At 40.6% G+C, this 13,052-nt stretch overlaps 2 protein-coding genes across 3 annotated transcripts in view; both read right to left on the reverse strand.

The window, feature by feature from the left end:
- The window catches only part of FRAS1 (Fraser extracellular matrix complex subunit 1), a 653,238-nt gene that overhangs the window by 532,710 nt on the left and 107,476 nt on the right, over positions 1-13,052 (reverse strand). The window lies entirely within an intron of this gene.
- LOC143786215 (posterior protein-like) lies at positions 248-6,495 on the reverse strand. 2 transcript variants are annotated; one of them, XR_013218248.1, is made up of 2 exons: positions 6,419-6,495; positions 248-2,471 (listed from the first exon to the last, which is right to left on the reverse strand). XR_013218248.1 is itself a non-coding variant. In XM_077275505.1 (2 exons), exons 1-2 carry the CDS (start codon positions 5,560-5,562, stop codon positions 2,281-2,283), a joined length of 1,341 nt encoding a protein of 446 aa, XP_077131620.1. In that variant the 5' UTR covers positions 5,563-6,366; the 3' UTR covers positions 248-2,280. The 2 variants fall into 2 exon arrangements, 1 of the variants encoding a protein (XP_077131620.1); XM_077275505.1 differs by lacking the exon at positions 6,419-6,495 and adding an exon at positions 4,413-6,366.

A 13,052-nucleotide genomic window follows, 5' to 3' on the forward strand; every position in this document is an offset into this window, starting at 1 on the left:
AAAATGCAAAACAAAACACGCAGAAAGGTTTTCTATTTTAGGATGCTAGGCAAATACAAATGATAATGCTATTAAATATATTTTAAAAGTTAATGGATTGGCTTCTATAATAGAGGATAACAGTATGATTGTTAGGTGTCTGTGCTCTGGGACCTGCACTCTTGATACCATCCGATATCACTTCTTTTAGTAAGAAACGCCTTTTAATCTGTTGTTATGGATGTGGCCTAGTTATCTACAAATTGTCAAGATCATCACTCAGTCGGAGCAGCCCTTGGAAGTGGGGAGTCACCAGAAATAATACACAAGACACCTCTCGTATAGTGTATCACTGGGAAGCCTTCTGAAGCACGCCTGCCTTCCATGTGCTATTCCCTCTTTATATAGCTGGACAGGTAGTTTCAGTGGTTATACAAGTTTTACATGTTTAAACAAAAAGACAAAACAGAAAGAAAGAAAGAAACAGTTTCGTGGGCGGCAGTTTCACAGCCAAAACAATACAGATGGCAGTTTCACAGCAAACAAAACAATACAGTACAGTTTCACCTATGTGGCTGTTTCACAGATAAGAAAAACAGGATTTTCATACTATAGTTAAAATGTCCTTGAATGGACATGTCAATATGTATCACAAATTCTTCTTCTTTTTCTTTTTGGTTCATTGAGGTAATCATTTTTGTTCTGCTCTTCACAATCCCCCCTTTGACATATTCCATTCAAAACCTCGTCATATAGACGAAAAACTTTATATTCTCGCATCCATTACACAAAATTTATTTGTGCATACCGAGATACCCTTGAGTACAACCTTGAATAATACATATATAATTATAATAACTATAACTGCATGTATTAGGCTTTGCATAATCCCGGTAACCCACCCACCGATCCCCCTGAACCAATTGGCCGGGTTAAGAAAAGAAAAGGTATCTGACCACCAGCTATCCTTATTTTGGTCATTGTCTCTGTCATACTGATCCCTGAGTCGTTGTACATCTTCTAATTTAAATCTCATATTCATAGTACTATTCGGGTCTATATAATGACAGCAGGTGGGTCCGATGATTTGACACATACCCCCTTGTGCAGCAGTTAGGTAATCCAATACCAGGGTATGTTGGTTAGTGACTATTATAAGCTGATTCTGTACAGCTATACTAGTATTTAATATGTCCAATATATCCCAAATCTGGTCATCTAGATAATCCGTGGCTCTAACTAATTTATCCCACATCTGTGTTAACATAGGATAAATAAAAATGGTACTAGCAATTTTGTTGGGAATTCCCATTTGTACTATGTGTGGCCTCCCCGAGGGACGTGGTGAGTTATCTGCAGCTCTTTTATACAGTGTGTGCTTGGGCACGGCTTGCATATTCACTTGTTTATTTGAAATTATGAAAGTAGCTGGGGTTAGGCGTCCTAATGTACAAGTACCCTTTATACCCACGGGAAGCCATTTATATGCTCCTTCTCCGCATATCCAAAATGTACCCTCAGGCAGATCCCACAAAGCTGAATGCTGCAATACCAATCTGTGAGCCAAATCCACAAAACTAGATACATTCTGAAGCATACACCAAGAGGGTTTTTGTCCCAAGGGGCTACAGTACCCGGCTGCGGGATTCCCACATACATGCATTCCGTTGACATACTCATCGGATTCATTACAAACCAGGTTCCCCGGCTTACTTGTACAACTGTTTGCATCACCTTGGGGGAACAACTCGGAATGTTCCCATTTTCTATTATGTATGTATCTTTCCAATACTGTAGGTTTGAAAGCATCAGAGGAAGGGGTGGTTGTACTGAAACTGAGCTGTAGATTTTCAGTGGGGACCTGTCCTAAATCAGTTAATCCAGTCTTATTCCTAGGTACCCATTTTCCTCCCTTAAATGCTAAATATTGTAAGTTGCCTATTCTTCCTGTAAGATTGCCCTGCCACCAAGGAAATTCTACCCATCCCACAACTGGTATGGCGATTGTAGTATTCCATAGTCTAGTATTGCCTGGTTGGTTGTTGGCCAGGTTGTCTGAACAATTAGGCCAAGCGAATATCTCTTCAGCTGACACGGGAACTGCTAGAAAAGATATACTTGTGGCTGATACTGGTGAATGGGTACAGATCCAACAATCTGCCAGGGGTTGCGTATTATTTAACAAGTCATGCACTAATTTTCTATGATGTTGTACGAATCTATTGTTCAAAGGGGCTAGAGAATTCAATCTTTCCCATGCCTCCGTTGAGGTTAACATTATTAATATCAATATCATGAGTCTTATACTGCTTTTTTGCAATGGCTTGCATGTATCCATGATGCCTTTCCTTCAAGCTTGACTGCTGTCGGAGTTGTTAACAGGACTTGGAAAGGTCCGTCAAATCTCGGTTCCAGAGTCTTTCTGGTGTGTCTTTTCACGTAGACTTGATCACCAGGCTCCAACTTGTGGCCTCCTTCGAGATTTTCTGGATCTGGAAGGGAAGCAAAAACTTGCGAATGCACTTTAGTTAAACGTTTTTGTAATTCTTGTACATAAGCAGTTAAAGTCTCAGTATTCAACATCAGTTGTTATGGAAAATAACAACCCAAATTTGCAACATTTTCATAACATTCTGGAATATTTCTCTAGTAAAATGGGTACCCCTATCTGACTCGATCACCTCAGGCATGCCGTAACGGGGTATCAGTTCATGTGCTATTTTAATGGCAGTAGTTTTTGCTGAGGCTTTACGAACTGGATAAGCCTCTGGCCACCCTGAGAACATGTCCACACACACAAGCACATATTCGTATCCATTGTACCTAGGAAGTTGGATGTAGTCGATCTGGAGTCTTTGAAAGGGATACAGTGGTCTTACATGATGCTTGGTTGGGGTTCTAATGGTCTGACCTGGATTGTGTGCCAGGCATATAGCGCATGCAGCACACATGTTCCGAGCGAAATTGCCAAAGCCTGGAGCCAACCACCTTTCTTTTACCTTGAGCGTCATACCGTTTGCCGACACATGCGTAGGTAGGTGGAGGTCACTTGCCACTGCGGGGTACCAGGCTCTGGGTAAACACAACAAAGTTCCTTTTTTTTCCATAATCCTTGCTGATCTTCTGCCCCTTTTTTCTGCCACTGCCCTCGTTCTTCGTCGTCTACCTGTTTCTGAGCTTCCTTCAATCTCTCCTCATCATCTTCAGAGCTATCTAGTGTGTGGGCATGATGTAAGGGTTTACGTGCTGCCTGTTTTGCTGCTTTGTCGGCTTTATCGTTACCCCTGGCTTCCTCGGTGTCGAGTCTCACATGTGCAGCTACCTTTATCACCGCTATTTCTTTAGTTTCTTGTGCTGCCTCCAGAATCTGTCTAATGAGGGAGGCATGTTTAACAGGTTGGCCTGAAGCAGTCATATAACCTCTGGCTCTCCATATTACGCCAAAATCGAAAATAATGCCATGTGCATATCTAGAATCAGTGTATATGTTTGCTGTCTGATCTTTGGCTTTTTTTAGAGCTTCAACCAATGCCGTAAGTTCTGCTTCTTGTGCAGACTGATTAGCAGGGAGAGGTTCTGCTTTCAGCACTTCATGCTGAGTTACTACCGCATAACCTGTATGAAATTGTCCATTCATATCTGCATATCTACTGCCATCTATGAAAAGTTCAAATGTAGCATTACAGAGTGGCTTGTCACGTACATTACATAAGCCCTGAGTCTCTTGTTCCATTAATTGTACACAATCATGCATTGACTCTGATGGGTCAAAGGAGTTGGAGAGTGCAGTTTCCTCAGGTATGGTACCCCCCTCAGACTCTAAAGGGAGCAAAGACGCGAGATTAAGAGTCTGAACCCTGGCAAAGGAAATGTTGGGCACCTTTAGCAAATAAAAATTTGGATACAAAGGTTTTAGGGCCAAAGCTCACATTTAAAGGTTTTGTAAAGGGCAACGCCTGAATTTTACCATCATACCCTTCTGCATATGTAACCTTTGAGGATATATTGTCAGGATATGGTAAAAAGTCCTGATTTAAAATGGAGGATGTTGCTCCCGTATCTATCAGAAAAGGTACATTTTTACCCTCAACCTCAACTTGTATTATTGGTCTTCTAGAAGGAAGAGAGACCTGCATAACCTTCAGTCATTCTGAGCTGTCTGTTTGATCAGGCGCTGGGTTATTTATCCTACTTTTTGGGTACAAAGGTTCCTGAATCTATATCTGCTTTTCTCTTCCTACATTCCCTTTGGAAATGTCCTGGCTTCTTACAGTAATGACAAGTAAACTTTTGATTAGCAGAGCCAGTATTAGCTACACTTAGATAATATTCGTCTACTGATTGTCCAGATTTCTGAGCCACCACTCCCATTGTTCCTCTCTGCCTCTGTTTTTCCCTCATGAAAACCATTAAGTGATCTACAAATTGCGTACCTGATTCTATCGTTTGTAAGGCACCATCTCCTGCTGTAAAAAACCTGTTTTTCCTGTTTAGTTTTGCATTTTCTAAGGCATTAGTACCTCTTGTATCTCGTCCTCCTATGACTCTCTTTAATTCCTCCATTCTGTCACTAGCATTTCCCCAATTGTATTCAAGATCTGCAGACAATCCTTTGTGATATCCTACAGGAGGCTGCAACTTTTTACAGAGTTGGGATGGGAGCCATACCCGAAGTAATGCACATGCAGCCCTATTACCTAGATTGTATTGTGTCACTACAGCTTCTAACCTATTGGAGAGACTAATGGCTGATGTGCTTGTGTCAAATTTCCCTAATATCTGGCATAGGTTTGTTTTCTCTTGTATGGTGAGTGTTGTGCAATGTACTTGATTGCTGCTGTTTATAAGCGAATTCTCCCTCAATTGTCTTAATCTACCTGACTCAGGAGTAAAGAGAGAGGAATTCTGATTTGGGTTGCCTTCAGGGCTATCAGCAGTGCAGACAGGCTGCTCCTCCCCCCTTTTTCTTTCTTCCTGGTCATTAGATTTGCACATTTGGTTACAGCAATGACTATTCACTTTAGTACTTTTCTGTGATTTCAAAGACATATTATCATGTTCTTTTAGTTCCAATTTTACATTAGCATCATGCAACTGATTTCTAAGTATTGTCATAACATCATTATACTTTGCTTCCTTTTCTTCTAGCAAAGCAATTTGCTGTTCCCTAAGTTTACATCTTTCCTTATAATCCTCGAGCTTATCTTTTAACTCACAATTTCGGTAATTCATATTGTCTACCTCATCCCTTAGATTTTCACATTCACAACTAGGATCTTCAGCACTAGCAATAGCCATACTGACTAACTGTTCAATTTTGTCCACCTCACCTCTAAATTGAGCTTTCTCTGAATACCAATGCAATTCCTTTTGCTCTGCAATTCCTTTCATTTTCAACAACCTACACAAAACATTTGCTAACTTCTCTTTCTTTGCTTTCTTTTTCGACAATTTACTCTTGTTCTCACTCTGCCTTTCACATTGTTTCATTAGGTCATTAAACTGATGTGTCAATGCATCATCTGCACAAGTATTAAACTGAGCAGAGGCATACTTTTCAATAAACTTGCTGACTATTTCCATGTTAATTATTTCCAACTATTTTCACAGAAGTAAACAAAAATAAACAAATCAATCTTTCCAAACAGAAATTACAAATTAACTAAACACAACACAAAAACCAGTGAATCTACTAAAAAAAAATCTTTCTCAGCCCCTTAGTGGCATCTTTAACACTTCTCTCCTTTATGATAGTATAGATATCTAATTCTTCTGGTTCCTACTTTGTTTGCTTATTCCCCATTTTCTTATCCTGAGCTTCTTTGCCCTAGGTGGCGTTTGGGTATGAGAATACCTCGTTACCTTCTTCCTAAGGAGCTAGGATGTCTTTTTTCTTGCCCTAGGTGGCGTTTGGGTATGAGAATACCTCGTTACCTTCTTCCTAAGGAGCTAGGCCTACACCTATAGCAAACAACATAAATGCAACCAGACAGACGTATCTTGTCCCAGGCTAATTTATCTGTCCTGGGCTCATACTATCATACAGAAGATCAAACTTGTCCCAGGCTAATTTATCTGTCCTGGGCTCATACTATCATACACTTATCCGTCACCAGGTTTTTGTCAAAGACAGGGTCAGAGATTGAACATAGGCTCAGAGGTCTCCCCGAAAGGACGCAACCACGTTGCCCAGTGGGTCAGTCACTTCTTCTGTTTCAACACCCTGGGCGGCTTATAGGGCTATTCCTAACTTCCACACACCTTCCATTCACATTCACTCTCATTCAATGCTGTACTCCGTGAGGTGATCAATTCCTAAATAGTTCAAGAACCCGAGCTATAGGTATCCTCCTCTACTAGAACTACCCGCTAAAGAACACGACACAGAAAATCTTACGGACAGTGCAGGGCAAATAAGAGATCTAACAGTGTCTCTTACCTGGCCAGGTTTTTGTGTATCTGCCGTCCATTATCCCAGATTCTCTTTTTGTTCGTATTCTGCCGGTGTTCTTGAAGGAGTACACTGACCTCGGGTCCCTGTTCGGGCGCCAGGAAATGTCAAGATCATCACTCAGTCGGAGCAGCCCTTGGAAGTGGGGAGTCACCAGAAATAATACACAAGACACCTCTCGTATAGTGTATCACTGGGAAGCCTTCTGAAGCACGCCTGCCTTCCATGTGCTATTCCCTCTTTATATAGCTGGACAGGTAGTTTCAGTGGTTATACAAGTTTTACATGTTTAAACAAAAAGACAAAACAGAAAGAAAGAAAGAAACAGTTTCGTGGGCGGCAGTTTCACAGCCAAAACAATACAGATGGCAGTTTCACAGCAAACAAAACAATACAGTACAGTTTCACCTATGTGGCTGTTTCACAGATAAGAAAAACAGGATTTTCATACTATAGTTAAAATGTCCTTGAATGGACATGTCAATATGTATCACAAATTCTTCTTCTTTTTCTTTTTGGTTCATTGAGGTAATCATTTTTGTTCTGCTCTTCACAAAATGAACACATATTCCAAAAGTCCTAAATAGTTTTACTTTTCCATTAATTTACATGAGGATTTGTATTTTGTGGGACAAATTGAATTTTTCAATTATTCACTAAATTTTATTTTTCCTGCATGCATTTTTGCTCACCATACAGCATAAATAACATGCTACCTTTATTCCATAAGTGAATAAAATTAAGAGGATAACAAATATGGTATAGAAATGACGATACCAATGCAGCCTATTATGCCTTGCCATAGCCAAATAGTTATATAAAGATGGCAGACATGAGGACAAAATAGCAGCAGTTGGAGAAAGAATCCAAGATGTGTCTAGTGGAGGTTTGATATCCTCTTCCCTACTAAAGGGGCTAGCCAAGCTTAGAGAGGATGCCACGAAAATGATGACAAATCTATTTTTTGGGGACACTACAATGGATTCCAATGTATCCCACTGACTTCTAAAGAGTCTGTTAGGTTTGTCATTGTGTTAAAAGTCACTTTTTTATAGAAAGAATAAGTTATATAGCCAGCAATATTCTTGAGGCCAACAGGTGTGGAGAGAGTCATTATATACACTGACTACCATCGCTAAACCCTTTTTTTCGTCTTTTTTACTCAATTGGGCAGATTTATCCATTTGTATCAGGGCTGAATGATAAACATACAAAGCTTGTATTTGGGGCTACTTACAGTGTCAGGACGAACTGGGCGAAAGTATGAAGAACCGTTCTGGCAATTAATATATCTGATTCTATGTGACAGTGGTATGATAGAAAAACACTGAAGATAGTCATTTTTATACAAGATTCTAGGTTGTCAAGTCACAGCTACACAAGCTTTTCTTATGCTTCAGATCCCATCAGGGTGCTTTCTAAGAGAGGACATATTTTAATTTTGAACATATTTGCTAGAGAATATTAGGATACCTTTGAACAATATCTTTCCCCTTCATGGTTCATATCAAAAAGTGCAAATTTTGGGTTTAGTGTTCCTTCAAGGATTTCTTGTTTTTCCAAGTGAAGATAATTATTCTGCAGAACGTAGTTGAAAATTAATGACACTAGAGCATTAGAAAATGTAGCTCCCTTGATGAAAATCAGAACGTGATTGAAGATGTTAGCATTCATGCACACAATCTGTTAAATCTGAAGTGACAGTTCACTTAGGCTATGAAGCCAACGTAAGGAGACCCATCTCTCAGTCCACAGCACTAGCACAATAAAAAAAAGATTAATCTATCTCCGATATGGAAATCTAAGTGGTCAGTTCCTGTCTATTATAGCCATGGCAAAATGCCTGGTCAGCCAATCAGGCAGCTAAAAGACGCCAAACAAATCTAAATAAATGGGTTTCTAGAATGGCAACGTTCAGACTCCACAGAAGGAAATGTAAAATATATTATTCACCCAGCAGCTTAAAATAAATGGACCGGTTTTATAGTGTTTTCATACTACATCCTAAAGTAGATGAATCGTTTATACAGCAACAAAATCATAATATTCTAAAATAAAAAAATTTACAATGTTAAAATACATGGTAATAAAAAATGAATGTCACAGTTTCTATTACTAATTTCTTGGCTCCCGCAGACAAACATTTAGAGAAAATCTGAATTTTCAGCCCAATGTAAAATTAACTGAAAACCCTCTTTTATTCAGCTTTAAAAACGTAATGAATCTCTTTTATTGCCGGATTGCAACTAAAAGGCTGAACAGTAGAATGTCGTCAGTCTTCTCACAATCACATTATCACATAACCACAAAGTCTGCTTTTCTGACTGATCTACCAAGAAGCAGATGTTACTTATTACTCAAATTGTTGTTCTGCATGCATCTTCTTAACCCCTAAGTGACCACCAATATGTATTTTTACTAACCTGCGATATGAGAGACTAGCATCCCCTACGGGTGACAATCCAGCAGCTGTCGGCTGTACACTATAGCTGACAACTTGCCGCATCAGCCCCAGGGTTGGTATCGAATATAGTCGTTTAACCCCTTAAATGCTGCTGTCAATAATGTCTTCAGCATCCAGATGATTAACAGAGTGTTGGGCCTCCCTTTTTAATCCCATTGGTACCCTTAGATCTTGATTGAGTGGTCCTGATGTTTGCCATGGCAATTCATGGCCAAATAATAGTCTTAAAGTCTTCCAGCTATAGTGACCTGTAAGCAACATTTAGATGGTAAAAATACACTTCTTCATTACTGTTATGCCACTTTGCATTCATTACTGAAAAGCATGAAGAGTTAATAAACTACCTGAATGCAATTTTGAATATATTGAGGGGTGCTGTTTTTAACCCCTTTCTGCCATCGGACGTACTATCCAGTCCATGTGACCTGTGACTTAATTCCCATACACGGGATAGTACGTCATACGTGATCAGCCGCACTCTCTGATTATCACAGCTGACATCCGGCACTATGTGCCAGGAGCAGTCACGGACCGCTCCCGGCACTTTAACCCCCGGAACACTGCGATCAAATAAGATCGCAGCATTCCGGTGGCATAGGGAAGCATCGTGCAGGGAGGGGGCTCCCTGCGTGCTTCCCTGAGACTCTCAGAACAACACTATGTGATCGCGTTGTTCCGAGGGTCTTCTTCATGCAGGCCCCCGGATCCAAAATAGCCACGGGGTCCTTCTGGGTCCTGTAGGGAGGTGGCTTGTCAGTGCCTTGCTTGCGCTGAGAAACACGTGATGGTGTCTCCGCGGCTTTTCTACATGCATTTGCATATTTCCCTTTAGGGATGGGGGCAGTGTACTGGATCACTGCGTTGAGAAACACGTGATGGTGTCTCCGCGGTGTTGGATGTTTGATCTCCCCGAGGTCATTCACCCTTATGTTTATAGTCTTTTCACCAGGCACTGCTCCTAATAGCCAGTTTCCTACTCCACACTGATGAGGGGCAAATACCCCGAAACAGCTGTCTGTGGATGGATACCATGTTTTGGCATAGGTGGTATTCCTTTATTGGATGCTGCCCTTCCCGTGGTTGTTCCTTCCCGGTGAAAGACCTGGCTATTCATTGCTTGCGTTGAGAAACACGTGATGGTGTCTCCTCGGCTTTTCTACATGCATTTGCATATTTCCCATAAGGGATGGGGGCAGTGTTCTAGATCACTGCGTTGAGAAACACGTGATGGTGTCTCCGCAGTGTTGGATGTTTTGATCTCCCTGAGATCATTCATTCTTATGTTTATAGTCTTTTCACTAGGCACTGTTCCTAATAGCCAGTTTCCTACTCCACACTGATGAAGGGCAAATACCCCGAAACAGCTGTCTGTGGATGGGGATACCATGGTTTGGCATAGGTGGTATTCCTTTATTGGATGCTGCCCTTCCCGTGGTTGTTCCTTCCCGGTGAAAGACCTGGCTATTCATTGCTTGCGTTGAGAAACACGTGATGGTGTCTCTGCGGCTTTTCTACATGCATTTGCATATTTCCCTTTAGGGATGGGGCAGTGTTCTGGATCACTGCGTTGAGAAACACGTGATAGTGTCTCCGTGGTGTTGGATGTTTTGATCTCCCGGAGGTCATTCATCCTTATGTTTATAAAATGCCTTTTCACTAGGCACTGCTCCTAATAGCCAGTTTCCTACTCCACACTGATGAGGGGCAAATACCCCGAAACAGCTGTCTGTGAATGGATACCATGTTTTGGCATAGGTGGTATTCCTTTATTGGATGCTGCCCTTCCCGTGGTTGTTCCTTCCCGGTGAAAGACCTGGCTATTCATTGCTTGCGTTGAGAAACACGTGATGGTGTCTCCGCAGCTTTTCTACATGCATTTGCATATTTCCCATAAGGAATGGGGGCAGTGTTCTGGATCACTGCGTTGAGAAACACGTGATGGTGTCTCCGCGGTGTTGGATGTTTTCATCTCCCCGAGGTCATTCATCCTTATGTTTATAGTTTATCTCCTTCACTGCCTGTCAGATCGCTGATCTGATACAGTGCTGTGCAAAGTGTCAGATCAACGATCTGACTTTATACAGTGATGTCCCACCCTGGGACAATGTAAAAAAGTTAAAAAAAAATTATCTTGTTTAAAAATATATATTTTTTTAAATCCTAAAAACACTAAAAGTACACATATTTAGTATCGCCACGTCCGTAACGACCCAACCTATAAATCCCTTAGGTGAACACCATAAAAAAGAAAAAACGAGGCAAAAAACAATGCTTAATCATCATATCGCCGAACAAAAAGTAGAATAACACGCTATCAAAAAGACGGATATAAATAAACATGGTACCGTTGAAAACATCATCTTGTCCCGCAAAAACGAGCAGCCATTCAGCATCATCAGCAAAAAAATAAAAAAGTTATAGCCCTCAGAATTAAGCGATGCAAAAATATTTTTTATATAAAATAGTTTTTATTGTATAAAAGTGCCAAAACATAAAAAAATGATATAAATGAGGTATCGCTGTAATCGTACTGACGCGAAGAATAAAACTGCCTTATCAATTTTACCAAACGTGGAACGGTATAAACGCCCCAAACAAAAGAAATTCATGAATTGCTGGTTTTTGTTCATTCTGCCTCCCAAAAATCGTAATAAAAAGCGATCAAAAAAGGGCACGTGCCCAAAAATGATAACAACAAAAACGTCAACTCGTCCCACAAAAAACAAGACCTTACATGACTCTGTGGGCCAAAATATGGAAAAATTATAGCTCTCAAAATATGGTGATGCAAAAACTATTTTCTGCAATAAAAAGCATCTTTTAGGGTGTGACAGCTGCCAAACAAAAACCCGCTATAAATAGTAAATCAAACCCCCCTTTATCATCCCCTTAGTTAGGGAAAAATAATTTAAAAAAAATGTATTTATTTCCATTTTCCCATTAGGGTTAGAGCTAAACTTAGGGTTAGGGTTGGGGCTAAAGTTAGAGTTGGGGCTAGAGATGGTGTTAGGGTTTGGATTACATTTACAGTTGGGCTTAGCATTAGGGGAGTGTCAGGGTTAGGGGTGTGGTTAGGGTTGGGATTAGGGTTAAGGGTGTGTTTGGGTTAAGGTTGGAGTTAGAATTGGGGGGTTTCCACTGTTTAGGCACATCAGGGGCTCTCCAAACGCAACATGGCGTCCGATCTCAATTCCAGCCAATTCTGCGTTCAAAAAGTAAAACGGTGCTCCTTCCCTTCTGAGCTCTGCTGTGCGCCCAAAAAGTGGTTTACCCCCACACATGGGGTATCAGCCAACTCGACAAATTGGACAACAACTTTTGAGGTCCAATTTCTCCTGTTACCCTTGGGAAAATAAAAATTTGGGGGCTAAAAAATCATTTTTGTAGGAAAAAAATGATTTTTTATTTTCATGGCTCTGCGTTATAAACTTTAGTGAAACACTTGGGGGTTCAAAGTTCTCACAACACATCTAGATAAGTTTCTTGGGGGGGTCTACTTTCCAAAATGGTGTCACTTGTGGGGGGTTTCACTGTTTAGGTACATCAGGGGCTCTGCAGACGCAACGTAATGCCCGCAGACCATTCCATCTAAGTCTGCATTCCAAAACAGCGCTCCTTCCCTTCCGAGCTCTGCCATGCACCAAAACGGTGGTTTCCACCGACATATGGGGTATCAGCGTACTCAGGACAAATTGCACAACAAATTTTGGGGTCCAATTTCTCCTGGTACCCTTGGGAAAATACAAAACTGGGGGCTAAAAAAATCATTTTTGTGGAAAAAATATGATTATTTTTTTTTACGGCTCTACATTATAAACTTCTGTGAAGCACTTGGGGGTTCAAAGTGCTCACCACACATCTAGATAAGTTCCTTAGGGTGTTGACTCTTATGCAATCACATTATTTTTAACAAGGAGTTGTAGACTATATAAACTGTAAATCCCTGAACAACATTATTCAAATGGAACACTTTACAAAGTAATTCATTATAATTTGGAACGCAAGAGTCACTTTAGACTCTCTTTGGCCTCTGTTTCAGCAGTGTGCATCTTTTTAGGACACAAAAGAATAGTGTAGCATGCTATTCTGTCCTAAAAAAAGATGGACATTGTAGAAATAAAGGCCACAGTCCAAAGGGAATATACTGAATGGATCCAT

Source organism: Ranitomeya variabilis, chromosome 1, assembly GCF_051348905.1.
Source record: "Ranitomeya variabilis isolate aRanVar5 chromosome 1, aRanVar5.hap1, whole genome shotgun sequence".
Taxonomy (NCBI): Eukaryota; Metazoa; Chordata; class Amphibia; order Anura; family Dendrobatidae; genus Ranitomeya; species Ranitomeya variabilis.